This window comes from Akebia trifoliata, unplaced genomic scaffold, assembly GCF_017979445.1.
Source record: "Akebia trifoliata isolate Shusen 1 unplaced genomic scaffold, ASM1797944v1 Contig01073, whole genome shotgun sequence".
NCBI classification, from domain to species: domain Eukaryota; kingdom Viridiplantae; phylum Streptophyta; class Magnoliopsida; order Ranunculales; family Lardizabalaceae; genus Akebia; species Akebia trifoliata.
In genome coordinates, this window is record NW_028237467.1 from 603 (window position 1) to 23,320 (window position 22,718).

The 22,718-nt window shown below is 34.9% G+C and overlaps 2 protein-coding genes and 1 pseudogene across 6 annotated transcripts; 1 reads left to right on the forward strand and 2 right to left on the reverse strand.

Annotated features, from left to right (window-relative positions):
• Window positions 1-1,063: 1,063 nt before the first annotated feature.
• Window positions 1,064-4,798, reverse strand: LOC147380710 (cytochrome P450 CYP72A616-like). Its single transcript, XM_086431349.1, has 5 exons — window positions 4,423-4,798; window positions 2,737-2,957; window positions 2,312-2,559; window positions 1,799-2,186; window positions 1,064-1,704 (listed from the first exon to the last, which is right to left on the reverse strand). Exons 1-5 carry the CDS (start codon window positions 4,682-4,684, stop codon window positions 1,279-1,281), a joined length of 1,545 nt encoding a protein of 514 aa, XP_086287475.1. The 5' UTR covers window positions 4,685-4,798; the 3' UTR covers window positions 1,064-1,278.
• Window positions 4,799-9,300: 4,502 nt separating this feature from the next.
• LOC147380711 (cytochrome P450 CYP72A219-like) lies at window positions 9,301-10,842 on the reverse strand (annotated as a pseudogene).
• Window positions 10,843-18,557: 7,715 nt separating this feature from the next.
• LOC147380712 (uncharacterized) lies at window positions 18,558-22,690 on the forward strand. Of its 5 annotated transcripts, XR_015175166.1 has the most exons (6): window positions 18,558-19,298; window positions 19,757-19,912; window positions 21,715-21,840; window positions 21,941-22,035; window positions 22,139-22,234; window positions 22,334-22,689. XR_015175166.1 is itself a non-coding variant. In XM_086431345.1 (5 exons), exons 1-4 carry the CDS (start codon window positions 20,946-20,948, stop codon window positions 22,186-22,188), a joined length of 324 nt encoding a protein of 107 aa, XP_086287471.1. In that variant the 5' UTR covers window positions 20,813-20,945; the 3' UTR covers window positions 22,189-22,234; window positions 22,334-22,690. The 5 variants fall into 5 exon arrangements, 3 of the variants coding, with proteins under 3 accessions (XP_086287471.1, XP_086287474.1, XP_086287472.1); XR_015175167.1 differs by lacking the exons at window positions 18,558-19,298; window positions 19,757-19,912 and adding an exon at window positions 20,813-20,961 and having other exon boundaries at window positions 22,334-22,688; XM_086431345.1 differs by lacking the exons at window positions 18,558-19,298; window positions 19,757-19,912 and adding an exon at window positions 20,813-20,961 and having other exon boundaries at window positions 21,715-21,877; window positions 22,334-22,690.
• Window positions 22,691-22,718: the final 28 nt, after the last annotated feature.

The following is a 22,718-nucleotide window of genomic DNA, read 5'->3' on the forward strand; positions in this document are numbered from 1 at the left end:
GTGGGCCTTGTGGTTCCTTCCTTAAGATTTTGTGTTGTAGATCTATGGGCCACTAATAGGATTTCTTTATTTATTATTTTGAAAATAAACAAAGGTCGAATTCGGGCTTTTATCAATATATCCAAATACAGTCGGATGATGATGATCATGATTTCTCTATTTAGATTTTTATTTCTTGTACAAAACCCAAAAGTCGGTAGAGTTTGAGAAGTTGTCTACTACTAGCATAGACCTTTAGTACATGGAAAATGCTGAAGTAACATAAAGAGTGACATTGATTCTCACATGTCCGACATGGATGTATGTATGGAACCATAGATGAAAATCATCAAGATGCAAGTGAAAAGCATCTATGGCTATGTGTGCACCTCCACGCCAGCAATATGAGAACCAATGTCAATTTTAATGGTACTCCAATACGACGCTTAGTACATAGGGACAAACGACTTTGAAGGGGAGGGGAGATCAACGAGTGCCCATTGACTGTAGGCACTCAAAGGATTCACATACCGTGACAACTACTCAGCTTCGGCCAAAAGATTGGCTTCCTTCCCATTGATGGGTTGTCTAGGCAAGGAAGGCAAAATGGTTAAACAAAGCCAAGGATTTGAGTATTAAGACCACCATAAATCAGATATTGCAATCCAACTTGGAGAATGTGGGCTCAAGACCAGCTTACCTACCATATGAAATAAAAAACTTCGACTGCTTAACAATGCAAGTTTAATTCAATTTCACTAAAACATTAATGGTGTAAAAAAGACGAGAAGTAAACGTTCATGAATGACAAGTTTGAATTTGATATGGTTTTAGTTCAATAAATAGAATAAAAATAGGTATGTATACATAAAGGAAAATGCTGAAATGACAAAAAGAATTTGCTGCGATTCTCACAAGCCTGACGTGGGATGTGCACATAACCATTGATGTGTTTCCTTGCGATACGAGTAAAAATCATCTATGGTTACATATGCATGTCCACGTCAGAATTGTGAGAATCACAGTAAATCATGTGTCACCCCAGCACAACTCATACATAAATATAAACAACTACGACCTCAAGTAGATTGCATGCTAGTATAAGCATGGAAGTGCTCAAACTATATATATCAAATTCAACTTAATGTACAAGCTAAAAGGATTCATAAACTGCATAAACCATATACAAACCTTGAATATAAAAGTACCAAGCAGTTCAATAGATAATAATGGATTTAGCGACAACTTTGATGAAAACTAGAACAATCATGATAGGTACTTGTGATTGTGAAGAGGATTTTAGAGTTTATGTAAGATGATTGGAGCACCATATTGAGGTTGGAGAGTTATAACAGTGTAAGGAGCATGGACATAGGTGGGCGAGAGCTCAAATGAGAAATTTTGAAGTATCATGGTTAGAGCAATTTTTGCTTCTATCATTGCGAAGTTCTGCCCAATGCATATCCTTGGCCCCCAACCAAATGGGAAGAATGAGAATTGATTTTTTGTCGCCTTTGAAACTCCTTCAGCGAATCTCTCTGGATTGAATTCATTCGCATCTTCACCCCAAAGTTCATGATCATGATGAACAAGGAGTGCTGACAATCCAATCTCCACTCCCGGTGGTAGAGATATTTCTCCTAATTTCATCTTCTTGTAAGTACGACGTACAAGTGATTCCAATGGTGGATATAATCTAAGAACCTCATAAAAAATCATGGTTACCTGCAATGAAGAAGGTTTTAGGAATTAATGAGGACTCATTGTATCTACGTACCTAAAACTATCACAATGTGAAGGATAACATAACAAAACTCACAATTTTTAGTTGGTTTAATCCATCAAAGTGTGGTTTCCTTTGCCCGAAGACTTCCAAGACCTCTTCCCTTCCACGCGCTTGCCAATCTGGATTCATACTCAACACAACCATTGTCCATACAAGCAAAGCTGAAGTCGTCTCTTGCCCTGCAAAGTAGAATAGCTTGCACTCCTCTATAATCTCTTCAATGCTGATTCCGACCTTCTTAGACTTTCCATGTTCTTGAATCTCTTTAATATTAGACTCCATTAGCAATCCTAATAAGTCATCGTTACTAGCCTTTCCAATTTTAATAGCTATTTCTCTCTTGTTGATCATATCCCTTAGCAGAGCTCGCACTTCTTTACTGATTTCCTTCATTCTATTATTTCTCTTTGTGGGAAGAAATCTAAATGTAATCAACATTGGCGAAGTTAAAAGGGCCAATAATTATAAGAGCAGATGAAACTTAACATATAGGAATTAAAAACCTATAAAACTTTGGAAAAAAACGACTTGTAGTTAACACAATACCTCATTCCTGGGATGTATATAGATTGGAAAACCTTCATAACAAGCTTGGACTGTTCACTTTGGAGTTGGAATATTCGTCTCCCTTCTTCATAACTACTACCAAATGCGGTACGAGATATGACATCTCCAGTCAAGTTCTGAAGTTCAGGCCACACATCTAATTCATACGACCCCTCCGACGACTCAACTTTGTTTTTCCATTCGTTGACAACCTCATTGCAACTAGTATCAAATAAAGGTAACATCCGCTAAAACAAGCATCGACACACACGAAATGTCAGCTTCATGTTACGATTGAAAGATACAATTATATGACATAAGTTAAAAATATATAATCTGATTTAATGGTAAAATATTATAAACTTTTATGGATGGTACGTGCATTTAAAAATTTGAGTAGAAGATCCTGGTAGAGATTGATAAACCTTTAACTTCTCTTGATGGAATGCTGGATTGATAATCCTTCTATGTTTTACCCATTTTTCACCGTCATGATTTACAAGCCCATCTGCTAGCAACAATACGAGTGGGTTCGATTTGAGCTTGCCGAAATGGTCCAACTTGTTAGACAGAATATCCCTTATGAGATCTGGGTCCATTATGTTTACCCTAGGAGTTGTTCCATACCAAATAACAGACATTTTACCTGTATTCAATAACAAATTCAATTCTTATATGTTGATTAAATGTAAAATCAAAGATCTTCTACTTCAGTTGTTGAAAGATTGATTTTGATATTATATATGGTTGGCCAAGTTGCTTTTCTCAACCAAAACAAACCTTACCTTAAAACATCTCCAAGTAAATTTTCTTAAAGGTATGATGAATGCACACGGTCTTGTCTTTGTAAGCCGCTGATGTGACAAAATCACACATCTTTTCCCTGTGTATCCCGATGAAACAATCTATGATTCTGTGCCCTTGCCATGTCAGCCGCTTACCAAAGACTGCGTGCATTCATTACGTCTCATATATTATGTATGATTTTAGGCATGTTTCAAGGTCCTAAAATCATGAATGGTTAGTGAAAGTAGAAATTGTTAAGTTTTGATCAAACTGAAATCCCCTGATGAATCCCCTGATTACTTTAGTCTTATTAAATAGATAATGAGTTATAGGCAGTTACATAACCACTATAACTACAACACTAAAATGATCAAATGTATCTCGACACAACTTAATAAACTAATACATAATTAATTCTCTAATAGATGTCAAATCACTTTTAATGATTGTAGACTTTTCTTTTTTTGTTTTCTTCTTTGGTGGGCCACACACTCCAACCACCACCCTAGCACATGTTCATCAGTTATAAGTTAAGCGTCATATAAAAATTCAAAGGTGTGACTTGAAAAGCAAATCCAATCGTCCTTGCCATCTCAACTAACCTATGATGATTAATAATAGTAAACTTGACTTTGGATAGGGTGGGCAATAGGAGGTACTATAATAAAAGCAATAAATAAAAAGTGCTAGTTTTCTAATTATATCCGACAGAATAGTTAAAAACTCACCGACATAGATGTCTAAGAATCATAAATTTTTCCCTCGGGATACACAAATTTACCACACATAAATAAATGGTTGTCTACAACCCAAATATCTTGCTAGTTGTGTTATTATAAAAGGGAAATGTTCAGCAACAAACATTTTGGCAAAACATTTTTCAAAACATGGGTTAAAGGTTTTGAAATGGGCTAATTTTTGGTGAGGATGACCTCTACAGTGAAGAGATCATCATCACCAAAAATCAGCCCATTCCAAAACTTCTAATCCCATAAAAAATGATTTACAACAAATGGATGGTCCACGATTTTTCAACTTGTAAACTAGGGTTAGAAGTTTTGGAATGGGCTGATTTTTAGTGAGGGTGATCTCACCGTAGAGATCATTCTCACCAAAAATCAGCCTATTCCAAAACCTCTAACCCATGTTTTAAAAAATGTTTTGCCAAAATGTTTGTTGTTGAACGGGACCCATTATAAATAGTGGGTGTGGCAAAATAATCTCTCTAAAATATAATTTGGGTTAATGAAAAATAGATAATAAAGCAAATAATAAAAATAATAATATATTAAAATCCAACAATAGAAATTAACCGAAAAACATACCATAATCTCTGATAATTTGATGATTGAAGGGGATGACACGTTGAACAATATTGTGGGAAAGACTAATGGGTTTGGATCGTGCTTCCTTCGTCACTTTTAAGTTCTCTTTCTGGTTCCCAAAGAGCAACCTGTAGGGACGACCTATGATACCTTGCTGCCTCAGTTCTTTCTCCAACTTCATGGGCCTCCACCATATCCAATTCAACATTTTCCAGGCCCATATCATCACTATAAAAACAACCAAAACTGCAATCGAAACCATCAGATATTCTCCCACTTTCCCTTTTTTTTCTTGCTTTTTTATTTTTTTTATTTTTAAATGTATTTTTTAAGTAGAAACTAGAGAGAGAGACTTCACCTACAGAAATTAAGGAAACAAAGACCTAATAATTGTTGTCAGAGAATCTATCACGGCGGATGCAATTTAAAGGTAACGAGCAATGAAATTACCCTCCTTTTTTCATATTAATTACGGAAATGCCATTATCACCTGGTCAGTAATTTTGATGCACCACACAGTGCCACAGCTCCCTCAAGTCAACCCAGCAATGAGCCTCTCTATCAAACTGACTGTTGAGATGCCAGGGATTCCCAAGAAATACTTATCCCTAGAAAAAAAAACTGTAAGTTTGATGGAGAGAGAGCATCGACCATCGTCTGAGGCTAGAAAAGTCCAACACAACTCAAACGGTGGACATGGATCATGAAAAAAAAAAAAAAAAAAAGTATGCCACGCGGCTAAACTAAGCATTAGTGTATCAAAATGAGTTATGTTTAAGGGGACCAAAATTTTCTCCAACAATGGGGGTTGGCAGAGGGGACTTTTCTAAGGTCCAATCACGTGGTGTAAGTTGTCCACTCGTCCAAGATGCTCCGTAGAAACTTCTAAAGTAGTGTAAACAAATGTATTTGTTTGAGTGGTATTAAATGTGGCCATGTGGTGATATATAAATCACTGATGCTGAGGTGACACAGGGTATGTAAATATATATTCCAACCCTAAGTATCTAATTAATCAGCCAACTTAAGTATGACGTTAAACAAATGTAATGGCCCTCATTGATGAGAATTGGATTTGTGAAGTTTCATTTTTAAAAGTTTATAAAGTAGAGTGTTTTTAGTAGACGTGAGATGTTTTTTTTTTATGAACAAGGCTACCCGATCCTTTCATAACACCCAACTAATCCTTAGAGTATGTACAATCCTCTCCTCAACTCGAAATATGTAATTTCTAGTATAAATCCATGAGGTTGACCCCTTAATGATTTTGGTCATCTCACCAACTTTAGATGGTTGATACGAGAATTCATCTTAGAATTGTTGAGAATTCTTCAATAATTCGTCAATTTAGATTGTTCTTAATTGAATGGTGTAGTATTTTTAAGAGTTGTGATAATTTGACTATCTCATGAGGTACATTCAATCAACTCTCCTAACTTGACAAGTTTAGAAACCGTAGATCTATATGCCTTGGGATACACTTTTTTATGGGGAAGTGCAATTTTGTATCCTAAGACGTACATATCTACGATTTTCAAATTTGTCACGCCATGAGAGTCGATTGAGTGTGCCATGTGGGATAGTTAGATTACCATGATTCATTTTTTAAAGACTTTTGTGAACCACAAAGATTGAGTGTTGCATATCCATGGACTGCTGGTATGATTTTTTTTTTTGGGTTTGGACATAAAAGATGTTAGGCAAAGGACTGAGTCAGGTTTCTATCGATATATCCAGATACCATTAAATGATTATGTTCATCAGAGTGCATATTCTTGTTGGATGATGATCATGATTTTTCTGTTTATTAGTTTTGAGTTTTATTTATTTATTGAGCAAAACCCAAAACTTGGACCCACATTTTTCGATTTTGAAGGGTACCGATTTGAGATGTGAAATTACACTCTGAATGAAAAAGGGGAGATCAATGAGTGCCCGTCGACCTTAGACACCCGAAAGATTTACATGCAACAACAGCTACTCAACTTCGACCAAAACATCGACTTCCTTCTCATTGATGGAATATCTAGGCAAGGAAGACTAAATGGTTACACCAAATTAACCAAGGACTTGATAATTAAGACCATAAATCACATATATCAACGCAATTTCGAAAATGTGGGATCAAGTCCAGGAGCTTACCTACCAAAAATAAAAATAAAAACTTCAATAACTTCAAAATGCAAGTTTATTTCAACTTCATTAAAAATTTAGTCTAGTGGAAAAAATTATATATATATATATATATAAGATAAGGCCCATGAACGAGAAGATCGAATTCGATATAATTTTAGTTCAAGAAATAGAATAAAAATGTGTATGTATACATTAATACATACACCTATGATCTGAAATAAATTGCATACTAGTACAAGCATGGAAGTGTTTGATTAGAATTTTTCAGCAGAAAAATGTGCATCAAACAACATAATTCGTTGTGCCTCCTCTCACACCTCAACACATGCCACGTAAGGCATAATTCATGCAATTAATGCATACAATATTTCTTTGTTAAATTTTCTTTTATTGTGACTTAGGCGGTGTTTGTTTGCCTTATATTTCAGCGCTTATTGCTAAAAAAAATTCAGCACCTTTTGTCAAAATAGTGCGTTTGTTTACTTCATATTTTCAACATTTGTTGTTGAAAATAAATGAAAAAAAAATTCAACATTGTTTTAATGATGAAAAAAAGTACTGAAGCGGTAAACACATCGTTTTTTTAGGCACGGACAAGTATATCCTTTATTTTTTGGGACATGGACAAGTATGCCCTTATACTTAAAGGATATTACCTCTTATATCTCATGGATAAGTATATAAGCACCTCACAAATTAATAAACTCACACCATGGCCAAATTATTTTGTCTTATGTGAGTTAAAAGTTTTGGAATGAGTATTGATTTTTGGTGAGGACATCCTCACCAAAAATCAGCCTATCCTGATATTTCTAACCCCATCAAAACAAGTTCAAGAATTGTAAATCGTCCATTTTTTTTTTTTTTTTTTGAAAACTAGTTTTGACGTGGTTAGAAGTTTCAGAATGGACTGATTTTTGGTGAGTATGATCTCTAGACCTTATAGACCATCATTACCTAAAATTGGTTCATTTCAAAAACTTTAACCCATATAAGACAAAACAAATTGGCTATAATGTGGGTTGCCCTTATTAATTCGTAGGGTGCTTTTATAATTACATATTCTTCATTTTCATAAATATTACTCATCCTAAATTAAGTTCTTTCAATATTGATTTCAAATTTTGGTGACTTGTATGACATTATTATTTTTAATTTAAAATTTGTGGGTTTTTAGAAATAAAAATTATTATTTATAAATTGAAATTTTGAGTATTACTTATTATTTAAAAATGAATTGTATTTTAATTTTATAAGAAATAATATATTTTATTGTATTTAATAAGAAATAGGCATTTGAAACATGCAAACAATGTATAATATGATTGTAAAGGTAAAAAAGATAATTTATCAATTTCAGCAATGTGTAACAAACATGATTCTATATCTAAATAAATAAATTTTTTAGCATTTAAATTCAACGCTTATAAGTTTCAGCGTTTAATGCTATTCAACACTTATTTTTTTCAGTTTAACAAACAACACCTTAATTGACATGTGTTGAGTTTGGTTCGGTTTGAGGTCAAATTGGAACTGAATCAACATAGGTCGGTTCCACTAAATAAGAATCAGAACCGAATCAAATTCCATTGGAACCGAACCAACCCAAATCAAACTAAAGTCAGTTTGGTTCTATGGGTTGCCAATATTCTATAAATTATAACATTTTTTAATGAAAAAAATAGATATAATACAAATAAAATTTCTTACAATAAATTACTAATTTATCCATATAAAGTCATTAGTTTATCCATGAAAGATCATTAATCTATATCCTAATTACTAAAATAATTCATATATTTATTTATTAATTGCATAAGGGTTTGGTTCGATTTTATACAAGCTTGATCTGAGAACCGAACCAAATTGATAATTCTCTCCATTTTCATAACCCAAAACCAAACTGCAATTTGTTCTAAATTGAACCAAACCACTCTAAAGTTATTGGTTTGATTCCGTTCTCAGTTTGAACTGGACCAAGTTGCACCCCTAGTGTTGAGGTGTGGGAGGAAGGCTTCAATCCTCCACCCTGGGTGCATATGATCGGGACTCAATAAAAAAATAAGAATCCTGATAATATGACTTGCCAGGTGTTCCTTGACGTGGACAAGTTCAAGAACCGTAAATCTGTACGCCTTAGGATGCACATTTTTTTTATGGGGAAGTAATGTGCAATAGTGTCTCCCAAGGCGTACAGGTCTACGCTTCCCAAACTCGTCATGTTAGGGAGTCGATTGAGTATGCCACATGGCGAGTCATATTTTCATGACTCTGAAAATATAGGTGGGATTGGAGTTGCATATTTCGTTTTTTTCATTTGTAATTGAAAATGAAATTATTCTTAAGAGTCGATTGAGTATGCCACATGGCGAGTCATATTATCATGACTCTAAAAATAAAGGTGGAATTGGAGTTAAATATTTCGTTTTTTTCATTTGTAATTGAAAATGAAATTTTTCTTAAAAAGATGTGTTAAATGGAGTTTTACCACCAAATATTAGAAGATTCAAGAATGTAGTAATAGCTCAAAAAAAAGTGAGAAACTAAGAAAAAGTTAATTCCTTAATGAACAGACCAAAGGATTCAAATCTAGACATCAGATTCAACTTTAACTTACAAGTTAAAAGTATCAAGCAGTAGGATAAATATGATTCCATAATACTTATAATATCGGATTGAATGACAACTATGATGAAGCCCACAATAATTTTATATAAGATAATGGTGATTGTGGAGAAGATTTTAGAGTTTATGTAAGATGATTTGATCACCATATTGGGGTTGAAGAGTGAGAACAGTGTAAGGAGAATGGGCATAGGTGGGCGACAGCTCAAATGAGAAATTTTGTAGAATCGTGGATAGAGCAATCTTCGCTTCTATCAATGCAAAGTTCTGCCCAATGCATATCCTTGGTCCCCAACTAGATGGGAAGAATGAGACTTGATTGTTTGTTGCCTAGGAAGCTCCTTCGGCGAATCTTTCTAGATTGAATTCGCCCGTATCTTCACCCCAAAGTTCACGATCATGGTGAACAAGGAGTGTTGGGAATGAGATCTGTACTCCTGCTGGCAGAGAGATTTTTCCAAATCTCATCTTCTTATAAGTACAACGTGTAAGAACTATCCCCTGGTGGATATAATCTTAGAACCTCATACAAAATCATGGTTACCTGCAGTAAAGGTTTTAGGAATTAATGGGGATTTTGTGTCTATACATCAAACAATCACAATGTAGAGGATTACATAACAATTAATACTCACAATTTTGAGTTGGTTTAACCCATCAAAGTGCAGTTTTTTTGTCCGAAGACTTGCAAAACCTCTTCCCTTGCACGCGCTTGCCAGTCATACTCAACACCACCATTGTCCATACAAGCAAAACCGATGTTGTCTCCAGCCCTGCAAAGAAGAATAGCTTGCACTCCTCTATAACCACTTCAATACTCATTCCTACCTTCTTATTAGAGTTTCCATGTTCTTTAATCTCTTTAATATTAGATTCTATCAACAATCCTAATAAGTCATCGTTACTGGCCTCTCCTATTTTCATAGCCTTTTATCTCTTGTTGATCATATTCCTTAGCAGGTCTTGCACTTCTCTGTTGATTTGTTTCATTCTATTATTTCTCTTTGTGGGAAGAAAGCTGAATGCCAATGTCATTGGTAAAGTTAAAATCCAAGAATAAAAAATAAATCTAAACATAAAATAAGATGAAACTTAATCTAGGAATCAAGAACCCATGAACTTCGGAAAAAGCGTTTTAGTTAACACAATTCAAATGCTTAATAATCATACCTCATTCCTGGGATGTATCTGGATTGGAAAAGCTTCATAATAAGCCAGGTCTGTTCATTTTGAAGTTGGAATATTTGTCTCCCTTCTTCATAGTTGCTACCAACTGCCGTACAAGAGATGACATCTCCAATCAAGTTCTGAAGTTCAGGCCACATATCAAATTCATTCAACCCCCCCGACTCAACCAACTTTTTCCATTTGTCGACAACCTCACTGGAACTAGTATAAAATGCAGGCAACATCCGCTATAACAAACACCAATGAAAATATAACAAAGCAATATCAGCTTTGTGATTGCATTTTAAGTAACATACCATGACACGTCATAAGTGACTTTTATCGATGTTGTTGCATATAAAAGTTTGAGTAGAAGATCATATATAGTAGAGAGAAAACCTTCAACTTCTCTTGATGGAAGGCTGGGTTGATAATCTTTCTATGTTTTGCCCATTTTTCACCCTCATAGTCAATAAGCCCAGTTGCTAACATTCTTATGAGTGGGTTTGATTTGGGCTTGACGAAGTGGCCGAGAACTTGTTAGACAGAACATCCCTTACTAGATTTGGGTCCATTATGGTCACCCTAGGAGTTGCTCCATATCAAATAACAGACATTTTACCGACATTCAATAACAAATTTAATTGTTATGTGTGTGTGTGTGTGTGTGTGATAATGTAAATCAATTAATTAGTAAAATCCATGCTTAATTGACTAAGTTGCTTTTTCTCAATAAAAGAAACAAGTCTGAAAAGATCCCCAAGTTCTCTTCTATTCTATATAAGGGATGGAAATTAACATGTTTTTTTTTTCCACAAAATGATTGGAACTATCATGAAATTTATAACTAAACCATAAGAAATAATAAAACAAGCATGAAAGCACACACACGCACTACGTCATATTGCGGTTTTGGCGAGGCCCCATTTGCGCTAAAAACGACTGCTAAAGGCAGTCGTTAATTGCGACAGTTCTTAACCGTCGTTTAAGCGTCGTTTCAATGAAATAAGTAAAATTTGGGGTGCCAATAGCGACTCTAAAAAAAAAAAAAAATCGTTTTCAGACCGTCTCTCTCGCTCGGTTCTCTCTCTCTCTGCTTGTATCTCACTTACACTCTCGCTCTCTCAGTCGAATCCGTCGCTTTTCTCACTCTCTCTCGAATCTGTCTCTCTCTCTCTCTCTCTCTCTCTCTCTCTCTCTCTCTCTCTCTGTCTCTCTCTCTCTCTGTCGAATCTATCTCTCTCTTACTCGACGCTATCCCGATTTCAATAAGTTTGAAATCGTCTTCTTCTAAGTTTGGATCTAGAAGGTAAATCGATCGAAGTTTGATCGAAGGACCTGTGCTCGATCTCTCACTACAGAATCTGTGATTTTGATCGAAGGTTTTAGTGATTTAGGGCAGAATCGATCGGAGTTTGATCGAAGGTTTTAGTGATTTGTTCGATCTCCCTCCCTTTGCTTGGTTTGTGATCGAATCTTCAGGTATGTTAAAATTTTTTATTGAATCTCTGATTTTCCGTAATTAATTTAGGATTTAAAATGTTTTCTTCAATGTTAAAGCATGTTTTAGGGTTTGCTTATGGAGTTTTATATCATGATCTAGCTGTTATGTCTCTTTAATTTCAGTTTTGAACATGAGTTCTTGCCTTTATTACCCTTCTTTAAGCTCAATTTTAGATCTGATTATCTTTCATATTCATCAATTTGAGATCTGAATATGCCTCTTTTTCTGAAAATTTTAGAAGATCCATTACTTTTTTCAATTTTGTTTGCAAATTTTTTTTTCTTCAATTCCACTCATTAACATTGGCTCTGCTCAAATTCAGTGGGATCTATGTCGTTTATAAAGAGATGTAAGAGCTAGATCTGATATGTAGGGAAGTTTGATCAGACAAGGTGGAATTGATCTGAATTATTGGTTTTTAGACTAGTCTTGCACATTTATGAACTTAGGTGTCCATTCTTGAGAAAATTTGTCCTTTCTAGAGAAATCACCATCTCATTTTGACTGAATGAGAATCATGTGTTCCTTTATTATGATAGGTCCCCTCGGTAGATTCATCACCTCAAAAAGTCGTGAATGAGTATGCATGAGGTTGTCAAAAGTGTTCCATGGCATTTCCAAGAGCTCAATGGCCTTGTTCTAGCAAGTTTCCTATGATATTCTCATGGCATTTTTATGGCCTTGTTGGATTGGATCCAACAGATTTCCCATGATGTTTTCTTGGCATTTTTAAGACCTCATTAGTGCGGGTCCTGTGTGTCACCCACATTGTTCTTATGGTATTTTTAAGACCTCGTTAGCTTAGGTCCAATAGGTTCTTGGCACTATTCTCATGCAATCCTTAAGGTCTTGTTGGCTCGGGACTATCAAGTTGTTCGCATTGTTTTCTTTGGTTCTTTAAATGTTCAATAGTCCAGCTCTAGTTAATGCATTGTTCTCAAGGCTTGTACTATTCATGGTGTATATAAGATCTCACTAGCCAGAAGGTCGCACAGGCATTTGCATGACATCTTTGTGTTCTTGCTGACCTGAGTCCAGTAGGTTGTTCATACTATTCTCAAGTTTCGGCAAGTGGCTAATGTTATTCTGCTAATGCCTTTAAGGCCTCGTTGGCCTGAATCTGGCAGATCGCCAATGCTGTTCTCATGGCGTCAGTAAATCCTTCCCAGCTTAGGTACAGTATGTTGGATGCATTATTCTCACAGAATATTTAAGATTTTGAAGGTCAGGGGCTAGTAGGTTCTCGTGGCATCTTGTCAGCCTGGGGCCAGTAATTTGCATCATTCTTATTGCATCTTCAAGTCCTCATTAATTTGGGCTACAGGTTATTCATCCTGTTTTTATACTGTATTTAAGGCCTAGTTTTACTCTCCCATATTATTTGCGTCTTCAAATATTATAAATGTTCCCATCACATTATGGGTCGTACAAATAGAATACAATTGATCGATGGTTAGGATCATCATTGTTTCATGAATCAATGCTACATGCTATGATTTCTTATTCTTTTAATGGTTACTTCTCTAGGCTCCATATTCTTTACGTTCATAGGCTGTCTGGAAGAAATAAATAAAGAGAAAAAGAAAGAAGAAAGCACATGGTCACACATTGAGCTATAAATGAATTTTCTAAGTGCAAGCAAGCATCAGAAACCGTGCCTAAAAGTGATCATAACTAATCCTCACTTTTCTCCATTTTATCTATTTTGTCCTTCAATTTTAATTAATTAATGTGAAACCCATTTTAGAGGTGCTAAGCATACTTGTTAAGTCTTACTAAATACTTGAATTATATCGATGACCCTCGTGGCCATATGTGCCACTGAACCTGCTATATCGATATATAATTACGACTAAATATAGTTTACTTGAAAAGCTCATATAGAATATAGTTTACTGATTAGGGTTCATGTTAGGGGATGAGGGATTTTTATACCAATTGCCAACCTTATAAGGCATTGGTCCTTTATTCAGGTTTGAGACCGGTATTTTAATGTGAAGGGGACGTTACTATGGCTGATAACAGCTTGCCCCATTTTGTTCTGTTTTCATCTTTACGAGCTTTTTTCGCTTGTTCTAGTAGGTTGACCTGTGTTCTCATAGCATTTTTGAAGGCCTCGTTGGCCAAAGGTCAGCATGTCCCCTACGATGTTCTCTATACCAATTTTCAGGCCTCACTAGTCTGGTCCATCAGGTTGCCCAGATTGTTCTCATGGTATCTTTAATTCCTCGTTGACTCGGGTCTTGTGGATCATCGAATGTTTTTCATGGTACCTTTAAGACCTCATTGGCCTGGGTCTAGAAAGTTACCTATTCTGATCCCTTGGTGCCTTTGAAACCTGTTAATCCAGATCTGGCAAGTCTCGACACATTGACGAAATCAGAATTCAAATGCATTCCCAAAACATTCAATTTTCTGTATTGGTCTCAGCCAATGCATTCTGATATTTTGAACCTTGGTTAGAATTACTACAACTGGTGTGCAGTCCATAGCCAACCTAAGGAATGAAGTAACATTTTTACAGTCCAGCCTGACAGCCTTGTATAGTTTTTGAATCCTAAATTTCATGCTTAAGACTGTTTTTACTCATATATATATCACCTCTACTATTCATATTGTATATGAAGAATTTTCTGATACTTATTTTTCTCTGCAATTGTAGTTCATCAAATTCTAGATTATTTTTTTTTTACATTTACTGTATGTTTCTTTGAAACAGGTGGGCAGACAAGTATCAGGTATGTTATGTTTGTTTCTTTTTCTTTTTTCCCCTCCCTTTAATTTATGTTTCAGTCCTTTTCTTCTTAAGCAAGGAAATGTCTAACACGTGTAGCTTATGTACGCAACATAAATTGGTTGTGGGTGCTAGGCATTCTGGTTTGTATTTTTCAGTTTAGTGCCAATCATTCTTGAAGTTTTAAGTTTTAATTTAGGGTTTCAATTCATAAAAGTGACAATTACATAGATAGGGATCCTAACTCTTTACTAAATTTATCATCTCAATTCATTTATTGTTAGTCAAAATTTTTAGCAAAACAAACATATCCATTATAGGAAACTAGATCATTTGCCTCGGGATACATTAAGAAATCATTGCACTTGATATGTACCATGATTTAGGTTTAAAATCTCCCTTGATCACTTATTACTTATTGAACACTAATCCTCTCTAGCAAGAAAAGAAATAGGCATACCAATCACTTTTCATTAATCTACTACATGCTATATAAGACTGAACTCAAGGATAATACTATATAATAAAATAAAAATATGAATAAACCTAAAAGAGTGCTGATTTTTTTCTAATTCAACCTGACAAACTAACTCAAAATAAACATGTGCAGTTGTGTATGCTGAGGGAAAAAAATCGACCGTTCTTACATGTGCCATGTCAATGAGTTTTTTAGTTAGTTTGTCAAACTAACCCAAAACAGTGCTGTGCTGATTTTTTATTTTTATTTTTTACTTACTTAAAAGTAGACTTGTGTTTAATCTCAATAAAAGATGTTCATTTTAACAACACATAAATGACAAGAGGCAATGAAAATAGAGGCACAGAGACCCAATATGACAACAACTGATCAGAGCAGAGCAGATATTTTACACAAACTTGAAAGGAATGATAGAACTTGAGCATCAACTGACCCTATTACAACCCAAGTGTGGAATACACCCCCATCATAGCTTGTATGTATACATTTCCTAGTCCAAAATCTTCTTACCTGACTCATGAACCCTCTCCCACCCACACATACTGCAGCTGGTCAGTGACTAACCAAAGTGACTCACCACCAACACTGAATTATTGATCAAAGTCCCTTTTTTTGACTTCTACAAGGAATCAAATCAACCCAACACACACACATTCCAATAGAAGAAGAAGAAAACTTTACTTATAAAGAAAAATTAGATTCTACAAGAAACTAACAAAAACTGATTTGGTTGGTACCCAATTACCACATAAAAGGGTCTCACTTAACTAAATCGGTGGTCTCACTTAACTAAATCGGTACGTATATATGCTATTTTCCCCATGTATTTGTTGTAATATACAGAATCAATGAGCTCTAGGTACGTATAAATGTCATTGTCGTCCTACCTTCAATAACTCACTTTATGTGGGTTGTTTTCTTTAGAATAGTATTTGATATTTTTAATTGTTGACATTTATTTTATTTTATTTTCTCTTTATTTTAGTTTTTTATTCATTTTTTCACAATAATAAATTTATTTTTATTTCCATTCGTAGAAAATGTCTTCCTCGTCTACACCCCCAAGTAAAGAATGGATGACGGCACCAAGACTATCTGTTGAATACTTAGAAGGAGTTAATTCGTTTTTTAGATTCATAAGAGATAATACCCATAAATTGGGGAGTGATGATTGGTATTGTTGTCCTTGTATTAAATGTCGTAATCTTTTAGGAGGAAAGAAAACACTTAAGGATATTCATACACATTTAATATGTGATGGTATAGATACTTCCTACACGACATGGATCTATCACGGAGAAAGCCCCATAAGTGATGTCAATATTGATATTGGTCCGTTTACTAGTAATCGTAATGAAGATGTATTCCAAGAATGGTTGAAGTTAATGAAGAAGAAGATGTTCAGGTTAATGAAGAAGATGTTCAAGTTCATGATGATTTACCAGAGGATATTCAATACAAGAAATTGATAGAGGATTCAATGCAACCTTTATATCCGTCTTGTCGAATTGAGAATACAAAATTATCCGTGACAGTTGATTTGTTGAGCATGAAGGCTAGACATCAATGGTCTAATAAGAGTTTCTCAGAGTTGTTACAATTAATTAAAAAGATTTTACCCGATGAGAACACTTTGCCAGATAATACTTTCACTGCTAAGAAGATGGTCAAATCTTTGCGTATGAAGTGCGAGATTATCCATGCATGTCGTAACGATTGCATACTATACTGGAGAGAACATGAAAATAAGGATAGTTGTCCTACGTGTAGTGAAAGTAGATGGAAGCCGATAAACGATTTGAAATTGAGAAGTTCACGTTTACCGTGGAAAAAATTAAGATATTTTCCATTAGCACCAAGACTACAAAGAATGTACAATATACCGTGGATTGCAGAGAATATGACATGGCATGAAGATGTGGGTTCAGTACCGAATGAATTAAGTATGCGTCATCCAAGAGATTCTTCCTGTTGGCAACAAGTAAATCGTAAGTGGGACACATTTGCTGTTGAAGCACGTAATGTTCGATTAGGACTTGCAACAGATGGATTCAATCCTTTTGGGAATAATAACAATTCTTATAGTTGTTGGCCTGTTATGATTGTCCCGTACAATCTTCCTCCATCCCTATGCATGCGAAAGGAGTTTACAATGTTAACATTATTGATTCCTGGAAAAAAAGGTCCTGGGTATGATATTGATGTTTACTTACAGCCATTGATTGCAGAATTGAATGAATTGTGGTCTAGTGGAAATAACATATGTTTACTTAAAATATTAATGATTTATATTATATAATGATGGTTGTAACTAACATATAGTATTTCATTCCTATAGGATCTACCTATTCGTCATAATTTGGATGTAATGCACGTGGAGAAAAATGTAACAGAAAATCTCTTTGCAACAATTATGAACACGAAAGATAAGACTAAGCATGGTCTTCAAGCTCGTCAAGATCTTAAGGATATGAGAATAAGAAAAAAATTGTGGCCAGTAGAAAAGAATGGCAAGTTGACATACCCGGAAGCTCCTTACGTACTATCTCGACGAGAAAAAGAGTTAATTTGTATGACTTTGTATAATTTGAAGGTTCCTATGGGGTATAGTGCAAACTGGAAACATAACGTGAGCTTAGAGGATAATGAGTTAAAAAATTTGAAGTCTCATGATTATCACATTCTCATGCAACAGTTATTACCAGTTTTGCTGATGCATGCATTTAAGACACATAAAGCTTTGCGCGTTGCTATTCGACAGTTATCGGTATTCTTTAATGTCTTGTGTTCGAAGGAGATCATCCGTGAAGAACTTTCGAATATGAAAGAACGCATTGTGGAAACATTATGTGTGGATGAATGCTGGCACTGAATTTGTTCAGAAGCAACTCCCAACGTAAGGTCTTTTGAACCAGCACTTACTCCCCCAAATTTATCGTTTTGAAGTTTTTATTGTATTACAGGTATCCAAGATGGTGATAAACCAATCATCAACCTTAAGGTATGCCATTCTTAGAAATAATATTTGGTAACAGAGGAGGTTGACAGTTTACTTCTAAATCTCAAATTTCATAATTCCACCTATCCATGTTAGATGTTGCACACATTAAAACAGATTTTAACTTCATCAAGGCAATCTATTATCAATATAGCTAGATTGTTACTTGTTAGGACATTTGATCAGGGTATTTTTTTAAGCTTGCTAATCCAAGACATGGATCAATTGATCAATGTGACCAAGCCTCTAAAACGTGTGCCGTGTTTGAAACATGTAGGTGAGGAAGTAAGCGTTAGCTTTAGTATTTGAGCTGTTTTCATGTGTTGCATAGACAAACTGGAAGGAGAAGAGGAGATAAGGTTCTCTACCTTATGATTAATAGCTAAATCATTGTGTCCAAAATTGGTGCAGGGATATTTGCTTGGCAACCCTTCAACAGATACTAAGTTCGATCAAAACTTAGTATGGCCACTACGTCATAATGCGGTTTTTGCGACGCCACAATTGCGGTAAAAACGACTGCTAAAGGCTGTCGTTAATGGCGACGGTTTTTGGCAGTCGTTTTATCGTCGTTTCGACTAACAAACGGTGATAAGTAAAATTTGGGGTGCCAATAGCCACTGTCAAACTTCTCTCTTCTCTCTCTCACTCGCCTGCTCCTCTCACGACTCTGTCTTCTCTCTCTCTGTCTCTCTCTCGAATCCATCACTCTCTGTCGAATCTATGTCTCTCTCTCTCTCAAATCTCTCTCTCTCTAATTTTCAAGAAGAAGATCAACTCTTCGATCAGAATTTTTTTGGGAAAGAAAAACGACGCTCTGTTTCTCGTCCTCGTTTTCTCGCTCTCTCGTTCTCTCGTTCTTAAAAAGTCTCGATCACACTCTCCAGTATCTGTCTCTCGCACGCAGTCTCTCTCCACAGCATTCCAGATCTAGGATTTGTGAAATCGCCCCCCAAATTTGTCTCAACTCTACAGATCTTAATCAGATCAAGGGTTTGCGTGCGTACACACACACTTTGTCTCTCTCCATAGCTTCCTAGACCTAGGGTTCGCGCACTCTCTCCCTCCACAGATTCCTAGATCTAGGGTTCGCAGAGATCACAAGTAGAAAATGAAAAAAACTAAAAAATTAGGGTTTATGTTCTTCGATTGGAACTCAAGATTAATCGCATCTCTCACTGCTCTTCGATTCAATCAAAGAAGAACAAACGACTCTTCCGATTTCTCTTTTCAGGTAAGGTATTACTCTATCTTTCGTTCCATCTTTCGAGATTTGAGATTTTGAGATTCTTTGATCACATGAGGTTTCTACACTAGTGGATCGAATTACTTTAGGGTTGTTGTATGATCTGAGTATTTTTTTGGTAATTAGGGTTCGATTGGTTTTGTTATGGTTTGTTGAGATTTGGTAATTAGGAAAATTGAAACTTTGACTAGACACCCAATTCAAGGCTGTTTTTTTTTCAAAAAATTGTTTCGATTTATCTTGAGTTAAAATTGTTTTGTTTTTTTTTTCTTATTTTGGGAGTTCTAGATTATAAAGAAAAATGTTGGCAGGAAATAGCCTTTTTTACCTGATTTATTATGCTCTTAAAGTGTTCAAAGAAGATTTTGTCTGAATGTATTTATATTTGATTCCAAGATTTGATATATTTTTCCACATTGGCATTAACTTAGCCTCTTGTCGCATAGAGTACGTGTGGCACTCAAGCTAATCCCCTTATATAGCCTCACCCAAGAGTCCAAGGAGTTCCTTTGATTTCACTAAGACACTCACATACTCAACAAAATGCTCACACACTTAGAAAGGGGGATCCACATACTGGGACACTGGCGACAATGATTGTGGTAAGCTATGCTTCCTGTTGTCCTTTTGCTTTACCCTCCAATTCCATCACTTTATGTTTCTTGCAAACCATCATTACTTAGTTTTTAGTTTTAATTTCCTTCTAGTTTAATTTATTTTCCTACTCATTTAGTTGTTGTATTTTGTGGTTCACATTCATCACAAAAACAAAGTAACAAAAAAAATGTGAGAGTAGAGTGCATATGCTTCTCTCTCTTGGTTGGCAACAATCAACCCAGTAAGTTAGGGTGTATCTGCTACATATTAGTCTTTTTCTTAACTTGTTAGTCTTGGTTCCATATAGTTTTCCTTAATGCTTTTGGTTTGGTCTTTTTCTTCCCAAATAAATAATTGTGATTACTAAAAGTTAGCAAGTGGTATTATAAAATTGTGTGAAGGGAATGCCTCTTAAGATTGAAAGATCTTTTCTGGTTTATATATTTTGGTATTGTTCTTCATGTATCCTTATGTATGATCCTATGCAGTCACGTCTATTGTTTTGAAGGACTAGATACTAATGATTCAGATTCAAACCACTGTATTTTCTGTTTAATTGATGCATATAATGGATTATATCCATCTCTACTTGGATGATATTGGGTTCCTAAGATTGATTTTATTGATGAAAATGTAACATACAATATTACTCTTGACTTATTTTCTTCATTTTTGGAGTTTCCATACAGGGGACCCTTAGTGAATTCCTATCCTAGCTAGAATTATAAATCATTGCTTATGGTGTTAATTATTTTCGTGTTCTTAATTATTTCCTGCTTGTTTTGCTCACATTCTAATTGTGAGTTCTATGATGAATTCCATATGTAAAAAAACTTTGATTATTATTATTTTGTTTTCCACATGACTTCCATACTTAATATACTCTTATCATCCACATTCCATACTTAAAATCCAATTGGTTTTCCAAAATCTAGTAATGAGAATGTATTTGAGTGAAAGTTTTGGACCATGAGAAAAATGTCATTTTGGGTTGCAGTCGATCCAAGTGGATGTCCAACATGTATGAGGTTCTAGTTGATGCCATATGGCACAGGTAAACTTAAGAAATCACCTATGCAGTAAATGTGTAATATGTGACCTCATCTTTATAACTAAAATTTCATTTTTTGAATTTACAACTTAGAACTGCCATGAAAGAATATAAAATCTCCAGTTATTACACCTGGTTTTTCATAGTGGCACCATACATGTTCTATCTCTTAGTTTGTTAGAGGCCAATACATGTTGTCCTTCCAAGATGCTGCCTCAAGATTTAATGGTCTGGATTTATTCATAGGTGAACCTTTTCGGTGAAGTACTGTTATGTGCAATACTGCAGCCTACCTCTTGTAAGGGCTAAGTTGAAAATCCTGCAGAAAAACTTATATTTTGTTCTTGAAATCGAAAAAACCTCTTATTAAATTGTGATTATTATTTTTTTGTCATATATTTAATTGTGATTTCTACGAAGGCCATGATCAATCTCAAATGATGCACTAGTAAGATGATATTATTTTGATAAGGAGGATGGTGACTATTTTTAACAATTAAGATGGAGAATGAGAAGCAAATGAGGTTGATATTGAATTTGATTGGTTGATGAATCCCAACTTTAATTCATACTTGTAATTTTTTATTTTTTTTTAAATATTTCGAGCAATATTTACCTTGAATGTGTGTGGACTTCCTGTTATTTATGTAAATGTATGGAGGATATCAATTTGGGATTTCATAATTTTTAATTGAATATTAATATGGGATTTAATTATATAAATTGCAAACATTACAATAAATGTCTCACTTGCAGTTCTGTATGATGAATTGAAAAAGAAGTCGATGGAAGCACAATCAATAAAAGCTATAAAAGACTGCCAGTTAAAAGGAGATCAACCTGTTCTAATTGTTGGTCTCCAATACTCACTTCTCTTCAAAGGTTGGTTCTTAGACGACGATTGTGAGAAGGAAGGCAGGTATAATTTTTTTCCTATGTTAGATTTTGGCTTATTTTTATTCATTTTTTTGTTCTATTAAAGATTTGGGGATCCTAGATGCAATGCTACAATCGGAATCAAGGGAAGAAGCTTGCATGCTAACTCATTAAAGGAGCTCGACTTCTATGTCAAAAGTGGTAAGTTTTACTATTTTTAATTTATAACTGCATCACATAAACTTCTTAGATTTTAGTTTCTTATACATTTTTTGGTCTATTTCTCAATTTGATTTGTTGGTAGATGTTGGTAATGGTCAAACAAGGAGTTCATTTAGACTTAACAGTGTATGATGGTTCATTGAACAAGAATAATACTCTGTTTCAAGGTAGATACCATGTAAGCATCCCCCCACCACCCAAACGCTTCCCACTTAATCTTCATCTCCTCTCTCTCTCTCTCTCTCTCTCTCTCATTATAGTATGTAAATATTTGCAGGAGACCTGAGATGAATCCATTAGACCTCAACAACTTGCCTGAGGAGTACCTTAGAGAGGGAAAACAGATCTTGGAGGGAAGTTCCACACTTCACATTGAAGCTTCAGATACCACTAGTAAGGAAAAAAAAAAAGATTTCAATAAATAGGACTGGATGAAAAGTTATGTAGTTAACAATCCACATAGTATTTTTGATCTTAGAAATCTCCATGGTGTGAATCCTTCACTTCCACCGGGGAGTTCTGTACCTCGAGCAAGTGATTCTAGGTAGTCGTCTGATCTTACAATACTTAAAACACACTCAAAATTACTTAAAACTTGTACCTAATAGGTTCGATGCAACTAAATAACATAACAACTACTAATAACAGGTATCATGTGTTCT

Coding starts and splice junctions, on each gene's coding strand:
- LOC147380710 (XM_086431349.1), bottom strand. CDS start 4,684: ATGGTTTCGATTGCAGTTTTGGTTGTTTTTATAGTGATGATATGGGCC. Junction 2,958..4,422: donor TCAAATTATCAGAGATTATG/GTATGTTTTTCG, acceptor TATTGAATACAG/GTAAAATGTCTGTTATTTGG. Junction 1,705..1,798: donor GATTAAACCAACTAAAAATT/GTGAGTTTTGTT, acceptor TCTTCATTGCAG/GTAACCATGATTTTTTATGA.
- LOC147380712 (XM_086431345.1), top strand. Junction 21,878..21,940: donor GATTGTGAGAAGGAAGGCAG/GTATAATTTTTT, acceptor GTTCTATTAAAG/ATTTGGGGATCCTAGATGCA. Junction 22,036..22,138: donor CGACTTCTATGTCAAAAGTG/GTAAGTTTTACT, acceptor ATTTGTTGGTAG/ATGTTGGTAATGGTCAAACA.